The sequence below is a fragment of the Bos taurus genome, chromosome X (assembly GCF_002263795.3).
Source record: "Bos taurus isolate L1 Dominette 01449 registration number 42190680 breed Hereford chromosome X, ARS-UCD2.0, whole genome shotgun sequence".
Taxonomy (NCBI): Eukaryota; Metazoa; Chordata; class Mammalia; order Artiodactyla; family Bovidae; genus Bos; species Bos taurus.
In genome coordinates this window covers 101824243-101850202 of record NC_037357.1, presented here as the reverse complement: position 1 = coordinate 101850202, position 25960 = coordinate 101824243, and the positions used below count along the sequence as shown (strand labels likewise).

Sequence of the window (25960 nt, the reverse complement as noted above, 5' to 3'; positions counted from 1 at the left end):
TGCAAAGAGTCACACGACTGGGCGACTGAACAACAATCAGGAAGAACTACAAGGAGATTCTACTACACACCAATTGGCTAAAATTGGGATGTATATAGAGAGTAACATGGAAACATACATTACTATATGTAAAATAGATAGCCAATGGGAATTTGCTGTTTCACTCAGGAACTCAAACCAGGGCTCAGTAACAACCTAGAGGGGTGGAATGGGGAGGTGCAGGGATGTTTAAGTGGGAGGGGACATAAGTAAACCTATGCCTGATCCATGTTGATGTTTGCAAGAGACCAACAAAACACTATAAAGCAATTATCCTTCAATTAAAAATAAATTTAAAAATTCCAACAATGCCAAGTATTAGCAAAGGTGTGTAGCATAGGTAATAATTAATCATGAGAATAAAAGGAAGGCATAAGTTAGCAAATAAGGACTAAAAACAGTATTTTAAACATGGGGCAGTGCCAGGAAAACTAGGACTTGGATCACCTTAGAGAGGCATATACCACTGGTAAAGGGTCAGTTTACACATCTACTTTAGAAAATAGCCTGATGTTATCTAGGAAAACTGAAGTTATATCAATATAAACTCTGAAACCTATTAACTCTACTCCTAGGTCTACACCCTATATGAATGTTTACTTAGGTGCACTAGGATACAGGTACAAGATTGTTTACAACATTACTGTTCAACATAGCCAAATCTGGAAACAACTCAAATACACATTAACATTTACATGAATAAATAAACGTGTGAATGTTTGTTCACTAACACTATATAGCACTATAGCAACAAAGTAATAGAGATCAAACTAACCTGGATAAATCTCACAGACTCAAAAAGAATGTATACTGTATGAGTCTATGAAAATAGATTTCAAAAGGTAGATAACACTGAATTACACTATTCAGGGATACCTATTTAGATGGTATACAAAGAAAAAACATGGAAGTTAGGTCTAGATTAGTGTTAATTGTGAGAGAGGTAGGGGGTTGCAATCAGAAAGGGGAATTTGAGGGCTGTTGAAGTGCTGGCAGTTTTAAAATTTCTTGACCTGGGTTGCAGCTACATGGTTCCTTACTTTACAGTAATTTATGCTTGTATAGTGCTGTGTATGCATTTTTCTAAATGTAATACATTCTATTAAAAAGGTTAAATCTATGTGTGATAGAGGTGTTTGTATGCATTCATATACTAATTCTAATATCTAGGAATTCTACTTCTAAAAACTCATTTTGAGGACATAAGGCAATCAGGGGGTGTGTGCAAGTAATTAAGTACAAGAATATGATTAATTATAACATTACTTCTAATACAGAAAAACAGAAAACAGTGTAAATATCCAACTTTAGAGAAAATTTAAGTGTAGCACAAGCATATATAGTTCAGACATCTTAATGTGGCCATTAAAATGTTATATCTAAAAAAGTATTTAAGCGTATTATGTGCATACATGCTCAGCTGTGTCTGACTCTTTGCGACCCCAGGGACTGTAGCCCACCAGGCTCCTCTGTCCATGGGATTTTCCAGGCAAGAATACTGGAGTGGGTTGCCATTTCCTTCTCCAGGGGATCTTCCTAACCCAGGGAGTGAACCCGCGGCTCCTGCATCTCCTGCACTGGCAGGCGGATTCTTTACCACTGGGAAGCCCCATTTACTTGTATAGCAAAATGCTTAAAATTATTAAGTTAAAAGAACCAGGATACAAAATTGTATGTATAAATGATCTCAACTTAGTGCAACTGTGATCATGGGTATACATAGAAGGAAATGTTTTTGAAATGCTCACTGTGATTACCTTTTGCAAATGCTATTATTCTTATCATTATAATTTTCCATAATCTCTAAATTTTTACAAAGGATGTGTATTATATGACACTAAAAACAACTTATAAATTTTCATTTTAAATGAACTACTTCTTTTAAAAAACAAAGTTATCTGAACTTTCTTATTTTATATATACACAAATTTATTCAAAGTTATTTCATACACAAAAAAATTACCAGAGTGACAATTTCAAATGCATTTCTGAGATAGTAGGCATCAGAATGAAGTTTGTTTCCTAAAGTATTCAAAGCTTAACATCTATTCTACACTGTAACATCTCGATCTAGGATTTGTTTTATACAGAAATTGGGACACCTCCATTTTTTCCCTCCAAGAGATGTCAAAATGATATACTAATTACAATTAATAGTTAAAAAAAAAAAACAACCCAAGCTTTGCAATTATCTTTATAGGTAATTATATTTTGTTTTCAGATCCAGGAGTTTATTAACTCAAATCCTTCTTATGTTGTTCTCTATTATTGTGTGGAAAAGAGTTAACATAGAAGGTCTAACTATTATCTCTCGAAAGGCTTGCAAGGCATACCTCCAAGGTCAGCTCTTGATTGGCATATGGGAACTTGGATGGGTTCCGCCCCTCCTAAATGAAAAGAGTGGCTCACTGTGTCTAAACTGCTTGTGCAAACAATATGATTTATCCTGAACACCTGCTTTCTTTCTGGGAGTCTGGAATTTGCTATGCGCCAGGCAGAGGGTGTTTACATGACAAGCCCCTGACAAAAACCCTGGATGCTGAGTCTCTAATGAGCTTCCCTGGTGGACAACATCTCACATGTGTTGTCACAGCTGCTGGCTGGCAGAAGACCCTTGAAAGCTTGTGCCTTGCTACCCCTGGACTACAATCCATGCATCTTCTCCTTTTGCCGATTGTGCTTTATACCCTTTAGCTAGTAATAAATCATAGCTGTGAATATGACTATATGCTGAGTCCTAGGAGTCCTCTTAATGTTAGTAGCTCAGTCATGTCCAACTCTTTGCAACCTCATGGACAGTTACCAGGTTCCACTGTCCATGGAATTCTTCAGGCAAGAATACTGGAGTGGGTTACCACTTCCTTCTCCAGGAAGGAGTCCTCTTAGTAGATCATCAAATTTGGGAGTGGTCTTGGGGATCCCTGACACATAGTTCTTAAAACTAAAACACAACTAAACATTTAATATAGTGGTAAACCTAAGTCAACAGAAATGTTTAACACTGAGCACTTCCCTGGTGGCTCAGACGGTAAAGAGTCCTCCTGCAGTGCAGGAGATGTGGGTTCGACCCCTGGGTTGGGAAGATCCCCTGGAGAAGGAAATGGCAACCCACTCCAGTATTATTGTCTGTGAAATCCCATGGACAGAGAAGCCTGGTGGGCGACAGTCCAGAGTGTGGTAAAGAATCGGACATGACTGAGCAACTAACACACAGAGTTGTATGTGAGTGTGCAGTCGCTTAGTCGTGTCCGACTCTTTTCGACCCCATGGACTGTAGCCCGCCAGGCTCCTCTGTCCATGGTATTCTCCAGGCAAGAATACTGGAGTGGGTTGCCATTTCCTTCTCCAGGGGATCTTCCCAACCCAGGGATCGAACCTGAGAGTTACAGAGTTCCAAATGTTATGTGCAGCCTGGATGGGATGGGGGTCTGGGGGAGAATGGATACATGTATATGTATGGCTGAGTCCCTTTGCTGTCCACCTGAGACTATCACAACATTGTTTGCTAATCGGCTATACCTCAATACAAAATAAAAAGTTTATTTTTATCCCTGCGATAGTCCTGGCCCTGCTGAAATCACATAAATAAAAGCATATCACAGAAAAAAAAATAAAAAGTTTTAAAAATAAAAAAAATGAAGAAGCACATTATAAAAAAAGAGAGATGTTTAATTTTAAAAAGTTTATGACACAGACATTTTCTTCCTCTTCTAACTAGCATTTACCAAAGACCTATACAGTCGCCTGGGCTTCCCTGGTGGCTCAGATGGTAAAGAATCTGCCTGCAGTGCAGGAGGCCCAGGTTTGATCCCTGGGTCGGGAAGATTCCCTGGAGAAGGAAATGGCAACCCACTCCAGTACTGTTGCCTGAAGAATCCCATTGACAGAGGAGACAAGAGGGTTATAGTCCAAGGGATCGCAAAGAATCGGACATGACTGAAGTGACTTAGCAAACACACACACACACACACACACACACACACACACACACACACACACACACAGAGTCACCCAGCTAGGTCCTTTCATGTATCTTAGATTATTAAATTACCAGAAGTATCAAGTTTCTAATGTTTACTAGGACCAAACTATTTCCCAACCGTTTCCTATTACCCAGCACTTAAAGAGGCATTCAAGAAATATGTGCTCAATGAATGAAGAGCAATTTCTATCATTACACATAAAACCACAAAATCAAAATAGATAAAACTAGCTATAAAAATATGTACAAATTTTCATATAAATTGTTACATCCAGATTTTTCTTGCCTGATATGAAACAAGTATGTTTTCTCTTAAGTGGCAAATTTGCTGGTAAGTAGTAATCAGTTCTACTCTATCAGTATAAATGACTTCCACAAACATTCCCTTCTCTGAGCATAAACACCAGATTAAAAATAAAATTTTAACAATAAAATTAAATAAAAGGACTTTTAGTCTACCTCCTTTGTGAGCTTCAAAAATACAAACTGTTAATATTATTTTAAAAGATACAAACTATTGTCTCCATGTCAGATGTGTTTTAAATCCATTTTTAATTACTCTAAGTCTCCCTGTGGTATATGTAATCATTCTATAATAAGGTAATTAAAATTTCTTGGCCAGCCAATTTAGGATTTACAGCTTAACTCAAGTATCAGATGCTACTAAACATAAGCCCTGATGTGTGACTTAGAAATAAACATTTTTTTTTTGGAAAGGGACAAAAGGGACAATATTTATTTACTCATTTTTTAACTTTTTATTTTATATTGGGGTATAACCGACTAACAATGTTGTGATAGTTTCAGGTGAACAGCGAAGGGACTCAGCCATACATATACATTTAATTTTGAGGTGGGGGGGTGACATGACACAGCCCTATCTTCAAAACTGGACCTATGTTTTAAAATGTTTATTTTGCTGAAAACAACTGCAAACTGCTACAGGCAAGTTCTAACTTAACTGTAATCTGGAACCCATGGATATAGTGTAAACACATGCAGATTTCTAACAAACTACTGTGTGTGTTGGGGATAATGACAACATGGTCTCTGAATAGTATTACCCTTACTTTAAAAGTCAATCATCTCTTGACCTCTCGCTTCAGGACCCATATTTGTTGACACTGAATATCTAGGGGGTGGGGCCTGGTACATCCTGGTTTAACAAGTTCTACTCAGGATTTTCCATTGCCAAAGTCTGAAATCTACAGCGCTAATCTTTTCCAGCAGTAAAATTCTGGTTCTGTCTCTGTATTTGAGTATGCTTCAGGCTTATAAATAAATCATTTATATCAACTAGTTCTAAGGATTCGCTAACTTGATAAGCAACAAGATTGAGCCATGTAATGTTGTGACTTCAGTTTAGGGGAAAAAAGGGGAGAGCTGGTTATAGATAGTCTGTGGCAAAGAAAGATATGGATACCATACCCAGAAAGTCAACAGTAACCCAAATATATTTGCTTGGTCTAGCCTTTTCTCCATCAAAATTATCAGAGCTATTTCCAAGTAGTCAACAAATAACAAAGTCAACTGACCTTATTTCATTTGCTTTCTCTTTGTCTACTCTGTATCAACGTCATGTCAGAAAACTAGAAAAGATCTAGATAACCCATAACCTGAGCAAAGAGACCTGAATACTAAGGGTCATCAGATCTATTGCCAGAAAAATTCTAGTGTAGCCCTGTCTATAACACATAGTAGCTATGTGAGCAATCTCTTATCTAGCCAGTAGGTGGAGGCGCGCACAAACTTATGCTTTGCTCTTTGATCCACAGGACTTTAAATCTTATAGCAATGAATGGTTTGGGTTTGTTCATTTGTTTTAAACTGAGAGGATCAAAGGGAATGCAAAAAAAAAAGGGCAAAGATGACTGTTGAGGTGAATTTATAAAAAAAGAATGATACAAAAGAACAATTTTATATTTCTATTTTGTTTCTAGCCCTTCTGAGAAATAACTAAGTTATTTTAACTGTGAATTTACAATCTACTTCCAGATCCCTAGGGCTAAAAGAACAATTCTAAATTGAGAAACAGATCCTTTAAAAATTCATGTTCAATCAAGGAAAGCAACATTAACTGAATATGACATGATACTAAGGAGTTGTTGAGTCTGCTAGATATGATAATAGTATTTTATACATACACAGAGACACACATATGGAGTCCTTATCTATAAATACAAACAGAGTATTTATAGGTGAAATGATATTTAGAAACTGCCAAGAAAAAAAAAAAAAGACAACAGTGAAGGATAAACAGAATAAGAATGGCAAAATATTGATAACTACTGAAGTTCAGTGACAGGCGCACAGAGGTTCCTTATATTATTTCCTTTCTATTTGAAAACTTCCAAAATAAAAGGTTAAAAACTAGGAAGCTATGTTCTAGTTATTTGGGTTAACAGTGAGATTATGTGGCTGGTAACTATGTAACTTCAATGAGGTCTTGTTCTTAATACATAGCCATCTAATCACAACTGAATCATACAAAATTTAGCTATATAAAATCTCATATAATTCAACATTGTGAAACTGAAACTAACCTGTTAAATCCACTGGAAACAATACTTTATCACTGTAGAGCAAGTCACCATCTTATAAGGTGAATGAACACTAATCTCTCATCTAGTTTTCATAATCTTATGAAGATTTTAAAGTTAAAAGACTTGGTCAAAGTCACGTAATTAGTAAAAATGATGGCGGTGGGATATTAACCCAAGTTTTATGACACCAAGGACCATCTTCTCTGTACTATACTTTTGCTTAGACCCCTTTGAAACAGATAGCAAATGTGAAATTTAGGTGAATTTTACAATTTTGCTTTCTGTGCTTGCCACTTTATAGTAAATTGCAAAATCTGCTGTCTAGTTTTCTTAGTGAATAAAAAAGTATGGACAGAAACAAATTTCTTGAATAAAGAATAAAATAAAAAAAGAATTATAATATGTCAAAATTGGAAGGGACGTTAAAGTCCCTCTGTAGTCCAAAATTAAAACCTTTTCTTCAGGACACCTGGATGGATCCAGGTTTAGCTTGAGCATTTCTAGTGCGGAATGGCAGACTCAGTGAAATAGCCGCTTCATTCATGGAATTAGTCTAATCATCAAAGAGGGCTTCCTTGCTTACAGGTTGAATCTACCTGCCACCTGTTGATTCTAGTTACAATTCCTCACCCTACACTGAATAATAACAGAATCCTCTTATACCTGATGATCTTTCAAAGCACTAAAGACATCCATTATGATCCACTATGGGCTTATGATCTGGGGACTCTTTTAGCAGCAAAAGAAAAATGAATAGATTCCTGGGTAACTAAAATTTCCTAGTCTTTTCAATAGCTCTTTCAGGCCAAATGGCCCTCAAAGTGGGCCTTAGGTATTTCTGGGAATACTCAAAGCGTTTTCAGGGGACACACATATCAGGATATTTTTAAGGCATTTAAGCCAAATAGGAAAAAGGAGTACGTCAAGGCTGTATGTTGTCATCCTACTTATTTAACTTATATGCAGAGTACATCACGAGAAATGCTGGGCTGGAAGAAGCACAAGCTGGAATCAAGATTGCCGGGAGAAATATCAATAACCTCAGATATGCAGATGACACCACCCTTATGGCAGAAAGTGAAGAGGAACTAAAAAGCCTCTTGATGAAAGTGAAAGAGGAGAGTGAAAAAGTTGGCTTAAAGCTCAACATTCAGAAAACTAAGATCATGGCATCTGGTCCCATCACTTCATGGGAAATAGATGGGGAAACAGTGGAAACAGTGGCTGACTATTTTTTGGGGCTCCAAAATCACTGCAGATGATGATTGCAGCCATGAAATTAAAAGACACTTACTCCTTGGAAGGAAAGTTATGACCAACCTAGATAGCATATTCAAAAGCAGAGATATTACTTTGCCAACAAAGGTTCGTCTAGTCAAGGCTATGGTTTTTCCAGTGGTCATGTATGGATATGAGAGTTGGATTGTGAAGAAAGCTGAGCACCGAAGAATTGATGCTTTTGAAGTGTGGTGTTGGAGAAGACTCTTGAGAGTCCCTTGGACTGCAAGGAGATCCAGCCAGTCCATCCTAAAGGAGACCAGTCCTAGGTGTTCATTGGAAGGACTGATGCTAAAGCTGAAACTCCAATACTTTGGCCACCTGATGAGAAGAGTTGACTCATTGGAAAAGACTCTGATGCTGGGAGGGATTGGGGGCAGGAGGAGAAGGGGATGACAGAGGATGAGATGGCTGGATGGCATCACTGACTCGATGCACATGAGTTTGAGTGAACTCTGGGAGTTGGTGATGGACAGGGAGGCCTGGCGTGCTGCAATTCATGGGGTCGCAAAGAGTCGGACACGACTGAGCAACTGAACTGAACTGAAGCCATAGCTACATTTGCCATGATTGGGTCTGTCTGAAAACAAGCCTGTGGTCTGTTGATTTTCCTTTTGTATCTCCACTCAGAAGAACCCATCTCAAAAACCAACCACTTACCTAGGCTGAAAAACCTGCCTAACTTCAAAGATACAATTGGGGAATGCAAAGCTTATGATCTGTGAGAGCAAAACTGCTTTGGAAAGGACGGGGAGAGCCACCTTATTTCATCCAGACAATATATTCACGGCAAAGCCATATCTAGTTTAGAATTAGACATCAATAGTAAGATGACTGTCACAGTGATGTCTATCAATGCTTTAATTTTATTTGAAAAATGAAGTCTGATTTGTTTTTCTGAGAGAAAGTGAGCCTGATTTGGCTGATGAGTTTGACGATGATGGCTAGCTCTGCCATTTAGGTCACAGAGCAGACATTTTCCATACACTGAATGAGATAAAGGTATAGTGCTAGAGTTTTGAAGAGAACGCATTTTTAAAAACATGCAAATGACTAAGAATTGCATCCTCACAATATAAGTTTTTAATCAACTAAAAGCTATGTCTGGAAGCACATAGTTTTCAAACATCTTTTAGCAGGTTTGCCAACAAAAACTTTACAGGCCGTGTCACTATGATGGAATTTCTAGGCTCTTTCCCACTCAGGCGATCCCATTCCGAAAGCATGCCAGTGTCCTGCTTATTAGGAACATTCTAGGGAGAATGGGCAATATACTGATATAACACACTGGGGCTGGGGCTTGGTTCTGCACACCACACACTTCTACTTAATGTACCCGAAGGTTCCATCCAGGGCTTTTAAAGCTGTTACAACAACTAACTAAACTGCTGACATCTTTTTCACATAAGCAGTTACACCTAAATTCACAGTGATCTTGCACTTATATACGTGAATGAATGAGTTTATATTAATTGGTCTTAAATTTCACCTTCTTTGTTTTAGCTCCTTGTAAAATAGTTTAAAATTTGGTCTAGATATTCACTTGATTAGCTAGCCCCTGGAGAGGGCAGCTTCTGACAAAGCTACCACCTCCAGGTCTTCACAACCTGGTATAATCCTCTCCTGTTGGGTTTGGACTGGATCTAGTGAGTTATTTCTAACTAATAGAATATGGCAGAAGTGATGGTGTGTGATTTCAGAGAGCAGGTTACAAGACTGACTTCTGTCTGCTTCCTACTTTTGTGGTCTTGCTTACTGACTGACCCTGATGAAGCCAGCTGCCATGGAGCCTCTCTAGGGAGAAACCCAGTGACGAGGAACCTAGGGAGGCCTTGGGCCAACAGCTCATGAAAAACTCAGGCCCTCAGTCTGAAAGCATGCTTCCAACAACCATGTGAGTGAGCTTGGAAGCAAATCCATCCCCAACAGAGCCTTAAAATGACTTTGGCCCTGGAAAATGCCTGGATTACCACCTTGTGAGAGACCCTAATCAAAGTCACTGATTAAAATTTTGAATAGTATGCCACCCCATAAGGCTTGATACAGTCTCTTTGGACACAATCATCCAACCAGCTATGAAACTACCCAACTGTACTACCCTTAGGCCACATTTCTCCATCTTACTGACAAAATTTTTGTGAGAAACATGTTGAGTGGCTTCCTCAAATCAAGACTTACTGTTATCTACAGAATATTCCTTGCCAATATGGTGACTGCATTAAAGGAAGTCTGTTAGTACTTGTTTTTAGTTGCTTAAGAGAGGCTTGCTCGGGGCTTCCCTCATGGCTCAGCTGGTAAAGAATCTGCTTGCAGTGCAGCAGACCTGGGTTCGAACCCTGGGTCAGGAAGATCCCCTGGAGAAGGAAATGGCAACCCAGTCCAGTATTCTAATGCCTGGAGAATCCCATGGACAGAGGAGCCTGGCGGGTTACAGTCCATGAGGTTGCAAAGAGCTGGACATGACTGAGCGACTTAACCACCATAGACAGGCTCGTGACATGGAGGCCTCTACTCTCAACCCAATCCTTTTCACTAAGACTCCTGTAGTTGGAATCGTATCTTTTGGGACCTCCTATTCTTCTGAACTCTATCTCCTCCGTTTTCCACTTCTCTAAAGTATGCTAAAAATGTGAGGGTAACCAAACATGCCCTTAGCCACTGTGAACCTTACAGTGAGAGGTTCCTTTTATTCTTGTTACTTCAGGTCATTCTGAACAGATGTGTTCACAACTATTTTGAAATTTTAAAAGTGTCAGCATTATCTAAGATGAACACTGCCTAAAGCTAACACTTAAGAAAATAAAATGCACACTCACAATTCAAAAACCATGTAAAGCATTCCATCTGAGCTATATGTCTCCAATAATTCTACAATGTGGGGATGTTTCAGCATATGACAGATACTGGCTTCCCGCTTTAGATCTGAAAAACAAACACAGAACACCTTGTTAGGCAGAATTCAAAAGACAATTCGAGTGAATGATGAATGAATGGATGGGATCTATGGTAACATGAAGACTTCTCTAACTATAGAGATGAAATCCCCCATTCAAACAAAGCTTAACTTTTTGCACTTTGACATCTTTGACAATATAACTTTTTAATATTTTTGCCAGCTTAAATCAACATACAAGTCAGCTATTATTAAGAAATGTAAATAACACAACTAAATACTTAACCCAAACTCTTGTAAACAGGTTTCAAAATGTATAACCCTTTCTTGATCAGCTAATAAACAACTCAATTTGCTGTCTTGAATTTTACTTCTTTTTCTGAGGTTTCCCTAAATTGCCTAAGGATATGATGTTTATTCCTTAGTCTAAAATCTAGCATTTATAGACACACATCAGGGAAGTTACATGAATAGAAGGCAAAAAATCAAAACAAAACAGTAAAGGTAAACAGAAAAGGCACTACTCTCAACATCAAAGTTAGAACTTACTTTACATCATCTATAAAATGTGTTGGATAATTCAAGATACTATCTTCACAGTGTTATTTTAAAAAACAAATTCAGATAATGCAGGAAAGACTGCTGTGTAAGTTACATAATACTATTTGAAAAATAAAAGTGTTAATATCCTCATCGTCGTGATCATTGCCATCACACAAAAATAGTTTGGGTGTAAGTGTCACTAGTCATGTCTACATGGAACAAGATAATTAAAGCCTTCCTGTGTTAACAGTGCTGGAGTTTCACCTGCTTGGAGATGAAAAAAATCCAATGTGACATTTTTATATTTGGAAGTAGAAGGGAGACAGGTAAAAGAACCAAGGTTAAGGATATACTGCACAAAGCAGAGAGATACTATTATGTCCTCTCTGATTTGTTAACTCAACTTAGTCTTAGCAACAAGAGCAATGGCCACAGAAGGAACCTTAGAGGATTCACAGAAGGTATAAATAAGGAAGTCAGTAAAGAAGACAAAAGAGAAGCCACCAGAAAAGGAAGAATCAATAATACAATATTAAGAAAGTCAAGAAAATGGGGGAATTAAGGCAACAGTAGTAAGAGAAGGGAGTTTCCCTGGTGCCGCCTGCCAAGGCTGCAGATGTGGGTTCAATCCCTAGGTTGGGAAGATCCCCTGGAGAAGGAAATGGCAACCTACTTCAATATTCTTGCCTGGGAAATCCCATGGACAGAGGAGCCTGGCAGACTACAGTCCATGGGGTTGCAAAGAGTCAGACACAAATTACCAACTAAACAAGAACAAAATTTAAGAGAAGGCTGAGAAAAGGCTGTAAGAAAGATTCAACCAGGAAAAGGCCATAAATGTTCTAAGTAAGATCAAATTCCGTGGAGAGGTCAGATTCAAACTTAGGATGCAGACAATGATGATACAACAAATTTAGGCTGATCACCTCTCTCACTGGTCTAAGTACTCAATATGATTGTTGTCATTTAATGTCCCAACAAACCTGCGAGATAAGTATTTTACAGATGAGGAAACTGAGACTTTGAAACCTGTTCAGCATCACATAGCTATTACAAGGGGTTGGTTTTGAGCCCTGGCCTAACTCCAAAGTCAGTCCTTCCACAATGCCAGGCTGGGTTTAGACACGATCCTGGTAGTAGGAAAGGAATAGCAGGGTCGAAGAAAGTTAGATTTTTTTGGTCTGTTTTTGCTGTTGTTTTAAAGAGAACACTGCGTCTGTAAGTGTCAGTGATGAAAATCCCTTAGGATCTGGGGTCAGAAAACTCGGTGCCGGTCCAGCCTCTGTCATTACTATTGCTGGCTGACTGCTAACCTCTACAAATGCTTTCCTTATGGCAAATGAAATGTGGACGGTGACATGACGCAGGACCTGCATGGTCTACAACTTCAGAGGGCAGTGGCAAGATTCTAATGAGAAAACAGATGGGAAAGGACTGTGTGGAGTGCAACAGTGTGGGGCTGAAGGGGTTAAGGTGGTTCGGTGTTCATTGTGGAGAAAGAGATGAGATACAAATGAAACATGGTCTCTATCTCCAGGAGAGGACAGGTGTGAATAAAGTGTGGCTTTTGCGCTAGGGAGTCATAACTATGAGGAAGACTTGACAAGTGCACTAGAGGACCAGGCTGAAGCCAGACAATATAAATCAGATGTCTGCAGACTTTTTTCTCTCCCTTTAAGATTATTCTGCCTTCTGATTCTACGAAAAGTTTAGGAGTTCTAGTACTGGTTTTAATGTTTATCTCCAGCTTCTCATTTTATTAGAAGTGACCCTCTTCATACCTTCTGCTTTCACCTTAGTTTCTCTTTCCATTGCTTTCTATTCTGATCAAAGTCTGATTCTATTCGATGTTCTGACATCAGAGTCAAGAAGTAAATGGAGATTTAGTGTTTGTCACAACAAAAACGGGTCTTTTCTCCTGTTTTCCATTTACTTTAAATGTTGCCCCTTTCATGTAACTGCAACGTGTTTCAACCTCCGTATTCAGCATTTGACATGTGCCACATTTTTTATACTAAAATATTATAGTAGAAACGGATGCTCTAAAGACCTCTCCATTTGACACACACGTCTCCTTGGTATATGGCTGAAAATGCTTATGGTCTAGTCTCTTCTAATCCACCCTCAAAAATAAAGGCAGGTTTGCTGGGGACCCTGCCTTCAAAGATTAAAACACTTTAAATGTCACTGGGCCTGTCAGTAAAGCATCTGCCTGCAATGTGGGAGACCTGGGTTCAGTCCCTGGGTTGGGAAGTTCCCCTGGAGAAGGAAATGGCAACCCACTCCAGTATTCTTGCCTGGAGAATCCTATGGACAGAAGAGCCTGGCAGGCTACAGTTCATGGGACCGCAAGAGTTGGACATGACTTAGTGCTATCTTCTGACATTTCAGGGACTAAAATTCAAACAATGATTGAGCAGCACAAAACTAACAACATAAAAACATATTGAAATTATAAGGGCAATGATGCAAAATATGGCTTATATCTAGGATAACTGAGGCACCATTTTCCGTAATTCAAGTATCGATTAAATGGATGTATTAAATAGCCCAAAAAGAAACATCAGAGTTTACAAAACACAAATGCACCATCTATGCATTCAAGCTATAGATTCCAAGAAGTTAAGCTCAAAATATATGTTTAGATGTGAGTGTAAATTAAAGACTAACTGCTATTAATTCCTTGCTGATATAGCAAACTAAAAAGAGTATTTTCCTACAAATCAGCTCATGAAGTAGAGTAGGAAGGAATTTGAAAGTAGGTGATAATAATATGATTTGAAATTGTCATTATCTGACTGCTCAGAGATACTAGCTTAGAACATTCCTTTGAGTGACCTGACCCAGGGTTACCATGGTGTTTTGAAGATTTACTTTATCTTTAGTGACTGGGAACTCCTCCACTCTGCCTTGTATTTTTTCATTTTGCAGGGAAATTTTTAAAGATTTAAGGAAGAATCTACTTCTATGTTTAGTGTCCCTATATTTAATTATGTGCCTATATTTTATCAATTTATTTTCTTTTAAAAGGGGCCATTAGTAATATGGAAAGTGATATTTGATATTCTGACCAAAACTGGAGAAACACACTTAAACTGAATCAACCCACTATATGGCGTAATAAGTTCAGGCTATCCAATAACAGTAGAACAACTATGTCCTCCAGGGTCTACTTTTCAGTCTGCCCCTCAAATAAGGGAGGGTTACTTAGGAAACCTGTTTCAGGTGGTTTAAGAAGAATTTTCCTGAAAAGTATGTAGCATTCATTTTTAGAATACTATTAGTTGTTGTTGGAAAAGGAGAATTTTTCATACTACCTTTTAAAAGTCAGATGCTGCTTTCGGAGCCCCACGACTCTACAGCAAGCTAATTTGACCATGGGTCAAAAATAAGTCGGGTATTTACCAATGAGACTAAACAAAGGAATGCTCTCTGACATTCTTAGCACTGGAGTGGCGATCTCATTCTCAATGTCTGAGCTTTAAAGGTCAAATTTAAGAGTCAGCTTTCTCAGAATCGTTCAGTAAGGTTTTAGTTTAGCATCATCCAAAAGAAATACAATGCAAACTTCACACACAATTAAGATATTTTCAGTGGCCACATTAAAAAGAAGAAGGTGAAATTTAACATAGTCTATGCAATCTAATATATCCAAAGTATTATTATTGCAACATATAGTCACATTAAAAAGTATTAATGAAATATGTTACATTCTCTTTGTGTACTAAGTCTTTAAGATCCAGTGTGTTTTATTCTTATACGACATCGCAATTAGGAGCAGTCACATTTCAAGTGCTCAATAGCTGCATGTGGCTAGTGCCTAACAAACTGGAATGGTGCACCTCTGGATAGATTGACTTGATTTAATTCTTGTCCTTTCTCAACTGTGAGTTCGTCTGCATATCTTACATAGCCATTTGTAAAGTCATTCAGTCATTCCAAAAAGAATCTAAACTCAAACACATTTAAAAAAAATTGAAGTATAGTTAATTTATGTTATGTTAGAGTCATACAGCAAAGCGATTCAGTTATACATATATGTGTGTGTGTGTGTACATATATATATATTTCTTTTTCAGATTCTTTTCTATTATAAGCTATTACAACATACTGAATATAGTTCCCTGCGCTATACAGTTGGTCCTGTTATCTATTTTATATATAGTAGTGTGTATCTGCTAATCCCAAGCGCTTAATTTATCTCTTCCCCCTGCACCCTGTTATCCCCTTTAGTAACCATAAATTTGTCTTCTATGTCTGTAAGTCTATTTCCAAACAGATGTGTTTTTAAAAAGCACTTCCACAGAAGGAAACGACAGCTTTTAGTAACCCAAATCCATCACTTAATGACTAAATCTGGAATTTCTTCCCTATTGTTAATCAAACCCTTTTCTGGTTTCAGTTCAGTTCAGTTGCTCAGTCATGTCTGACTCTTTTCAACCCCATGGATTGCAGCATGCCAGGCTTCCCTGTCCATCACCAACTTCTGGAGTTTGCTCAAACTCATGTCCATCGAGTCGGCGATGCTATCCAACCATCTCATCCTCTGTCATCCCCTTCTCTTTCTGCCTTCAATCTTTACTTGTTTAGTAGCTTTTAATTATTTTATCTTGTTTAATCTATGAAACACTCAAAGGGTAGTCAACATCTGCTGAATAGCAGCCCTGTGGACACTTCAAAATTTATTGAATGATCTTAGACCATCCAGTGCGGTATCTGGGATTTTTAAATGTTCCTCCATAATTCCTCATTTAATAGTTATAATAACCCTGTGAGGTAAATATGTCTAGTTTCACTTTACAGAGGAAAAGACTGTGCAGTGAGATACTTAGGTTGTTGAGATCACAGAAGTAGTGAGTAGAGGAAGCAGAGCTAATAACTGAAGTCCAGTGCTCTCCACATCATACCACAATGGCTCCTGCGGCTACATAGTTTTTATATGTTCCCTCAAGATCCAATCATATAACAGTTGTAATACTGACATGGGTGATCAACTATCAAGACTGCTACAGAACCAGCTTTATTTCAGCTGCACTATCACCAGTGATGATCAGAAATTAGACACTGATTTTTAACAGACAAATACATAAGTATTCTCACTTGTTTTCAAAGAATTTCCAGGTTGTGTTAGAAATTCAATAGTTAAAATTCAGAGCTGACCCAGGCTCCAACTGCACATAAAGAATGTTCTAATCTAGCCATAAAATAATTAGGACAAGGATTAATGTGTTCGTTTGAATCAATATTAATAACAAAATAACTAAATGAAAGTCATTACTGACTCAACATTTTTTCCTTGGCCAGCTGAAATTAATGATCATGTGGTATTTTAAGAAAGGGATCCAAGCAGAATCTTGGAAAGATTATAGCAGCCAAGTTAAATGCTGCTGCTGAGCTCCACCTTTATCTAATAACCAGTTTGAAGACTAAAGATCCCAGCTGCCTTTGGCAATAATATAGGTCAGGCTGGCTTTAATGAGGCCATCTTCCTATAAATCAAGAAAATTGACCTTCTCAACTAGAGGATGACCAGAGGCCTAGACAGGCCCCCACACCAATCTGAGTTAAGGGGAAACTCATTATTTCTTTGATCTTCTATACATTTTACTAGCAGATTTTATTATCTTTTTTCACATACAATGAGAAATGCAAGCAGCTTGTAATTTCTTTGAATTCTTGCCCATTTAATACAATCTTATAGCCTAACATCTCACCTGTTAGGTGCATGAAGAAAAGCAGCAGCATACCATTAATTGAGAATGTTTGACTAGTGCAAAATTTGTTCTTAAATAGGCAAATACATCAGTTAGAAATCAATATCAACTACACTGTTGTTTAGTAGCTAAGTCGTGTCCGAGTCTTTGCAACCCCATGCACTGTAGCCTGCCAGGCTCCTCTGTCCATGGGATTTCCCAGGCAAGAATACTGGAGTGGGTTGCCATTTCCTTTTCCAAGGGATTTTCCTGACCCAAAGATCAAACCTGTGCCTCTTGCATTGGCAGGCGGATACTTTACCACTGAGCCACCAGGGAAGCCCCTTAACTATGTTAAGCATTTACAAATTAATGATTTTAGTAATACATTTCCCAAAGAATTTTGAGTTCTGGAAGTATAATAAATATATTAAAGCATCCTGGCCAGTTGAATACCAAATTTAAACTAAATTCAACACTATATTTGAGGTATTATCAACAACTATCAGCAGTAAATTATAATAAAGCCAATTACTGTAAGAACTACTTGTCTCCCTTCTCATTCTTCATTAGGATGAGTTTGGTAAGTATCATTTATTTCTAGGGACTTGCATTTAAAACAACTCTAGGTCATTCTTAATCAGTATTGAAAAACTATAATTCATTTAGCTTGTTAATTAGATATTAATAAAGATACAGGTGATCAGTTCAATGATCTTTATAATATTTATCTTCTGAGGTGTTCAAATGTTCTGAAAGAAGAGCAAGTGCTTAAAAACTATATATAGAGCCAACATTAGGTTCAAATGTAACTCTGAGTCATCTATTTAAGGAATTACTCAACCATGAATTTGGTGAGGATCTGTTTTGAACAAATAAAAATAGAAAGATGTTAGTTACATGGATAAAGGAAAAAAGCAGAGGTGACTGAAATCCAAACAACATAAAGTTTCAGCATTAGAGTTTTTCTCAAATATATGAATGACCATTATTACAATCACATTTTACACATGATAAAAGTAGAAATATAATGTTCTGAACATCTCTAGAAGGTACAATTCCTCTGCTGCTTTTTATTTGGGGAAAATGTAAACCAAAAAAGCTTTAAAAAAAGAGAGAAAGATTGGGGCATTTTACTATTATAAAACCCAGACACTGGGCACTTCCCTGGCAGTCCAGTGGCTAAAGAGTTCTCCTTCCAATGCACAGGGTGCGGGTTTGGTCCCTGGTTGGGGAGCTAAGATACCACATGCCTCGGGGCCAAAAAACCGAAACATAAAACAGAAGCAATACTGTAACACACTCAATAAAGACTGAAGGGAAAAAAAAAACCTCAGACATCTATTTCAAAATGGCACTCCTTTATGAAAGAAAATTGGAGAAATATCGGTTTATGCTTCAATTACTTTTCAATATTAAAGTCTTGAAAAATATGTTAGGAGCTAAAGGAACTTTGTGGGATGACAGAGTGTACTATATTTAAACTCATCATATATACATATTAGAACTCTTTGGACTGTACACTTAGATGGATTCATTTTTTTCTGCATAAAGTTTTATTCAATAAAGTTTGAAAAAGAAAAGTGTTATTGCAATAAGACAGGAATTCAACTAATAAGTATCAAGTAAAAAAATGTTCACATACCTTGTATTTTACATTTTCCTAATTATGCCATTTATATCGTCTTCCCCCATTATCTGAAAGTAGAGTGTTTCTATGAAACCTCCTATAAGCCAAAATGGCATAAAAGGATGATGTAGTTACTTTTTTTCATAAAAGCAAAACTTATCTTCAGATTTTTTTTTCAGTTAGTGAAAACTGATACTAATGTAGGTCTTTTGTAAAAGCAAAGTGCTATGAAGAAAATTTTTTAAAAGTGGGAGATATGTCTATTATGTTCTATTTTTATTTATTTCCAGCTGAGTTCAACAGGGATATGTGGTAGGAGATGTTGCCTCATGACCCACTCCTGCTACACCTCTTTCTTCCACGATGGGGCAAGCCCATGAAATACTGCCACCAGGAGCAAAATTCTCCCCAGAAAGCAATCGACAGTGTCTAATATACAAAGAAAAGAATGACTGAGGCCGAAATTCTCCATGGCATAGTGGAATAACTATCATAATATTTAAAAATAACATGAGTTTCCTGTATCCAGCAGTTCGATACTTCTGTCAACAAATCTCATGATAGGGAAAAAGAAAACTTATTAGTGAAAAAATTAGTAACAATGAATGGCACTTATTTTGAAAAGGATCAAGAAAAACAACTAGCTAATTATTTTGATAAACAGCAGCTTGAAATAGGAGATTATGCATAACCCTGCAGACTCACAGCCACAACTGCCAAAATTAAATCTTTGTTTTGTTGGTCTACTGCCCAAATCCAGACTTATATAGATAGTTGCAAATGGCTAAGAGGTATGTATAACTTAAATAGTTCATCTTGTTATCTTTATTTTACAAAAACTAATGAAACAGCTTCAAAGAACAGTAGTAGAATCAAGGACAGCAGCTACGGTGGCAGAGAGGAGAAGATAGTTTTTGTACAGAGTGGAACTCTGGACTAGGGAAACAAGGAATTCTGAAAAGGCCATATTTCTCCTTGTTTTAATAAAATTTTAAGTAAACAGTACACTGCTTTGCCCTTAGAATAAACTATCTTGATTTAATCCTCTCCACAAAACCAGGAGGCAGCACACGTAAGTATCTGAAAATGTGGCCACTCTCTACATTGGCAATTTTTTAACTTATTTGGGGCCAGAAGCCATTTTCTACATCTGCTATAGTGATAAAGATTTTGTAGAAAAAGAAGGAAAAAGCTCAAGGGATTGATGTAGATACTGATGTTCAAGGGCATGAGTTTGAGCAAACTCTGGGAGGACAGGGAAGCCTGGTGTGCTATAGTCTATGGGGTGGTGAAGAGTTGGACAGGACTTACAGACTGAACAACAGCAACAAAGGATAAGATAATCATCTAACCCATCTCAAGAAGGTCACAAAAACACTGTCAAGACTGGAAAGCTACAGAAACTAGCGCCTCCTTGTACACCTGCATAATGAGCACAATTTGAGGACAATCACTACTTAGATTAAAAAAATAAGCATATACCTTATATTCTTTTACAGCTTCCCTGGTAGCTCAGATGGTAAAGAATCTGCCTGCAATGCAGGAGGCCTGGGTTCAACCCCTGGGTTGAGAAGATCCCCTGGAGAAGGGAATGGCAACCCACTCCAGTATTCTTGCCTAGAGAATCCCATGGATAGACCATGAGGTCACAAACAGTTGGACACGACTGAGTGACTAACACTTTCATGTCATATTATTTTAGCTTCAACCCCAAACTTAGCACTTTGCTGTGTGAAATGCATGGAACTATCACAAAGTGTTTTTCTTCTTTTTTTGAAAAATTACAGAACGTTCTCTTGGGGACATTCCATGTGGTCCAATTTCTTGTTTCCTATCTTGATATCAAAATAATATAAATTGTTTACTTATTAGAGTATAATGTTTAATACATAAAATAAGTATACTTTATGCTCAGGGGTTTCCCTGTTTGTTGTGGGTTGAATGTCAGAATATGTATTTCCTTACTCTTTAAAGAATGTACATTTATAGTCAACCAGTCTTTTTTCTTGACTTTTTTCTCTATAGTTCCTTTGCCATTTCATCAGACTTGGAATGGGTAAAACATAAGTTTCCTTAAAAGTTGAGAGAGAAACAGAGGCTTCTGGCATCTGATTCTCATACAGTTTAGTGCAATCTCAGCGAGGCAGAGCCAGTGAAAACAAGGAAAGGAAGTTAGGTAGGGCCTTAATCCCTGTTCACTTGTGACCTAGGTGGTGTAGTGGTAAAGAACCCATCTGTCAATGCAGGAGATCCAAGAGATTGGGGTTTGATCCCTGGGTCAGGAAGACCCCCTGGAGGAAGGCATAGCAACCCACTCCAGTATTCTTGCCTGGAGAATCCCCATGGACAGAGGAGCCTAGCAGGCTATATAGTCCATGGGACAGCAAAACGTTGGACACAACTGAGCACACACAAGTCTAATTCATGTCTTAGTAACATGGGAAACAAATACAAATAATACCTTATTCAGGTCATTCTGCTGCTGCTGCTACTAAGTTGCTTCAGTCATGTCCAACTCTGTGCGAATCCATAGACGGCAGCCCACCAGGATCCCCCATCCCTGGGATTCTCCAGGCAAGAACACTGGAGTGGGTTGCCATTTCCTTCTCCAACGCATGAAAGTGAAGAGTGAAAGGGAAGTCGCTCAGACCCCGTGGACTGCAGCCTACTAGGCTCTTCCGCCCATTGGATTTTCCAGGCAAGAGTACTGGAGTGGGGTGCCATTTCCTCCTCCAATGCATCAAAGTGAAAAGTGAAAGTGAAGTCACTCAGTTGTGTCCGATTCTTAGAGACCCCGTGGACTGAAGCCTACCAGGCTCCTCCATCCATGGGATTTTCCAGGCAAGAGGACTGGAGTGGGGTGCCATTTCCTTCTCCAGTGCATGAAAGTGAAAAGTGAAAGTGAAGTCGCTCAGTCGTGTCCAACTCTTCTCGACCCCATGGACTGCAGCCCATCAGGCTCCTCCACCCATGGTATTTTCCAGGCAAGAGTACTGGAGTGGGGTGCCATTGCGTTCTCCGTCAGGCCATTCTAGATAATGGCTTATTTCATATAAGTGACTTTTCCAGAAAGGGTGCCAATGTGTTCTAGTTTGCCCAGTGCTTTCTAGTTGTAGCACTGAAAGTTCTGTGTCCCAAGAACCTGCCCTCAGTCCCAGGTAAACTGGGATGGTTGGTCACTTATTTCCTCAGATCTGGCACTTATCCTTTCAAATGCTAACACTCTTCTGCTTGGAGGCAGTTATGATATAATAGAGCAACAGATTTGTAGTCAAAAGGCCTGTGTTTAAATCTTGGTGGCTGAGATGGTAAAGAATCTGATTGTGATGTGGAAGACCCAGGTTTGATCCCTGGGTCAGGAAGATCTCCTGGAGAAGGGAATGGCTACTCACTCCAGTATTCTTGCCTGGAGAATCCCATGGACAGAGGAGCCGGGCAGGCTACAAGCCCACGGGGTTGCAAAGAGTTATACATGACTGAGCAACTAACACTTACTTACTTACTTTCCATCATTTAGAAGATGTTATGACCCTGAACGTTGGTTTCATCATCTATAAAATGAAAAGACTAAGAGAATAGCTCCCATCCTGGTTGTAGTTAGCCCCGGGTGACTGTGAAAGTGCCTTCCATGGGGCATGGCACAGAGCATGTGCACCGTAAGTTGTTTCCTTTCCCTTTGACCATTTTTGGTGGAAATAATTCTCTCTTACCTTTACCAAATGTCAGTCAAACCAAGTTTGATGACAAGAAGTTGGCAACACGAACATCCAATAACTGAAACACAGTACTACATAGTTCTAAACCTACTCTTACTTTGAAATTTTTCATCTACATTTTTTTGGGAAACCACTTAAAACAATTCATAAGGAACCAAATCTGAAGTTGACCAAAGAATTATTTGTGTGTGTGTGTTGGGGGGGTGGGTGGGTGGGTAGTAAAAAGCAGGTACAGTTGAAGTGTCTAATAATGAGGACACTGGTTTTTAAAAAAAGCAAAACACAATCCACATAGCTTTGTATGTGTGGCCCACTGACTACTGGCACCATTACTCTTCTAGACAGTCCTTAGAGTCATCCTCACACCAACTACTACTTTTCTCCCACTTCCATATGCAGCTGCCAAAACCTGTCCATTCAATTTCTGTAACACCTGTCAAAACAATCTGCCCCTTCTTGCACTTAGCCTAGTTTCAGCCCTCATGGATTCTTGTCTGGATCACAGCAAAGATCTTCTAATGGGTTTCTCTGCTTCCAGTTCCTTCTTTTCACTCTACTCATTAAATTGTCATCATAGTTTTTTATTCTAAAACAAGTACTATATCACTTCAAAAACCTTCATGGCTGTCCATCCTATCTACCAAGATGTTATAATTCCTCAGCTCCACGTGGGAAGCCTTTCCAAAATGATTTTTAAGTCAAACAACTTAACTGGGGTGCACAAAGCTATTTAGCAACATAACTGGAAGAAGAACCCAGTTCTCTTATTTCTTGGGTTTCCCAGGTGGCTCAGTAGTAAAGAATTTGCCTGCCAAGCAGAAGACCTAGGTTTCATCCCTGGGTCAGGAAGATCCCCTGGAGAAGAGAATGGCAACCCACTCCAGTATTCTTGTCTGAAGAATCTCATGGAGAGAGGAGCCTGGAGGGCTACAGTCCACACACACACACACACACATCTTCTGCTTCTTAGTCAAGTAATTTAGGTTTACCTTTTTCTTTCAATTTTGGGGTTGGGGGGATGATGTCACACACATTACATTCATTTCTAACTTCTCCCATTATCCTCCCTGACTCCTACTGTGAACTACCCACAGCTACTGCAACACCTACTCTATCCCCCATGCTCTTTGTGCTCTTGAAAATGCTGCTCCCTGTTTGATGCTCTGTGTGCTTCCTTCTCTGTTGAAAAACACCAACTCATATCCATTCAAATTCTACTCACACTTTACCGCAAAACAGTCTCCTCAGCTGAGGTAGGCACACCCTGCTGTGATCTCACAACAGCTCTCCTATACACAACTCAGTGTTTCAGTCTTTCCCAAACTGTGCTAGTGCTGGTGAGTTATATTCCGGCTAACACTGCTGGAAGGCAGCACCAAACACACATACCTCACTCAACCAATGTCTATTATGTCTTCTCTCTCACATCAAATTGTATGTGTGTGTGTATCATTGAATCAGAGAGGGTTGGAAATGGGACAGTAAGGGAGCCATCATCACATGCTCCTCTTCATCCTCACATTTTACTCCTAAGAGAAACGAGGTATTGAAGTCACACAGCTAGTTCATAGCACAACTAGAAAATGAATTCAGGTCTCTGATTCTCAATCTTTCCGTCACTCTATACTCTACTGGAAGAGAACTCTAAAAATCTCCAAAATTTCAGACAATCTAGTCCAGGTAGCACATACACACTGATTAAAGCATTTTCAGAGAATGGCCCAAAAATGCCATCTGTGTGAAGATAATTGACTGCTAAGGTTATTTGTATATTGTATTATAACTTAAAATGAAAAACTTCAAGGTGCTACTGAGTGCACTGGCTTAAAGCAAAAGTAACATCTGCCTAACATTTCTATGTCACTGCAGAGTGTATGCCCTGTATTATTTAATATTATAAATCACATGGCCAAAAAAAGTCTTCTCTTGAAAGAATGAAGAAAGAAAATGAAAGTGTTGGTTGCTCAGTCATGTCCATCTCTTTGCGGCCCCATGGACTGCAGCATGCCAGGCTTCCCTGTCCATTATCAACTCCCGGAGCTTGCTCAAACTCATGTCCATTGAGTCAGTGATGCCATGCAACCATCTCATCCTCTGTCGCCCCCTTCTCTTTATGCCCTCAATCTTTTCCAACATCAGGGTCTTTTCTAATGAGTCAGTCTTAAGGTGGCCAAAGTACTGGAGCTTCAGTTTCAGCATCAGTCCTTCCAATGAATATTGAGGATTAAATTCATTTAGGATTGACTGGTTTGATCTCCTTGCAGTCCAAGAAGTCTTAAGAGTCTTCTCCAACACCACAGTTCAAAAACATAATTCTTTGGTGCTCACCCTTCTTTATTAGGTTAAGTGATCACATAATTCCAAAAGAAGTATATGAAAAGAGCACATCTAATTTTCTTCCACTAGAGGACACTAAAGATCATATTATAGCTAGTTAGGCAAATAATATCACCAAGATCTCTGGCTACAGACAATAATATTATTGCTCTTGATAATATAATACACAGATGAGATGGTTATTTGCCTTTGACATGTCTAAAAGCAATAACCATTATCTAACATTTTTGGAGTCAGTCTCAGAAAATGTGTGGACTCATTTAACCCTCACAACAACCCTAAGAAGTAGATGATACTCACTTTATACATGAGGAATCTGAGGCAGAGAGCAATTAAGTCACTCACTCACAGATGCAAGTTATAAATAAGCTCTTTGTAGGGACTTCCCAGGTGGGGCTAGTCGTAAAGAACCCGCCTACAATGGAGACTTAAGAGACGTGAGTTCGATCCCTGGGTTGGGAAGATCCCCTGAAGGACATGGCAACCCACTCCAGTATTCTTGTCTGGAGAATCCATGGACAGAGGAGCCTGGTGGGCTACAGTCCATGCAGTCACAGAGACTCAGACACGATTGAAGAGACTTAGCTAGGAATATAGAAGCTGAAATATAAAGTCTTGATTAAAGTTAAATCAGAGCAAAGTTCAGTAATAAAATCCTACTATCTTTCAAAAAATTCTCAGTTTAGTCTATCCAAGCCACCTGATTATATCTTTGAAAACCCAGACTGCTGTAAGGTGCAGAATCATTAAAAATACGACTAGGTAGGGCTTCCAGAATGGCTGTGAGTACAAGGAAACCTCTCCCATAGAGAGATGAATATGAAGCAGGCTAAAATTAACAATCATTCAAAGTCTCTGGAGATTGATCAAAAGACTTACAACAAACTGAGAAGCAGTTATTCAATAACATCTACAGAAACTCGATAAGAAGAATGGGAGGCTGTGGCATTCAGGACTGGGACTGAACCTGTGTCCCCTTAGTTCTGCCTGAGGAGGACCTATTCAAAGGGGCTCAGCAGCTGTGTGCAGATCAGCTCCATGAGGAAGAAAAGCTGTTTAGGGTGGATCTCGCAGCTGGTGAACATCAGCATATCCCACTTTCCATGGTTCCATGCTGTCGAAGGCTATCTTGAGTGGCTGGTAGAAGCTGGATGGCAGCGCCTAGTTGCCACTCCCAAGTCCAGCTAAATCCAGATTTATCCAGGCGGGGCAGCTGGTAAAGAGTAGTCAGTCCCTCTTTCCTGCAATGCTGGAGAGCCACAGAGGTGGGCTTGGCAGCCCAGTGGCAGCTGTAATCTCCTTCAAC

At 38.8% G+C, this 25960-nt stretch overlaps 1 protein-coding gene across 8 annotated transcripts in view; it reads right to left on the bottom strand.

Moving 5' to 3' along the window:
• The window catches only part of CASK (calcium/calmodulin dependent serine protein kinase), a 374286-nt gene that overhangs the window by 223593 nt on the left and 124733 nt on the right, over positions 1-25960 (bottom strand). For all 8 annotated transcript variants that reach the window (XM_024987781.2, XM_024987783.2, XM_024987784.2 and 5 more), the window contains exon 3: positions 10659-10764. In XM_024987781.2, the coding sequence (XP_024843549.1) occupies positions 10659-10764 (106 nt within the window). The remainder of the gene's footprint in view (positions 1-10658; positions 10765-25960) is intronic.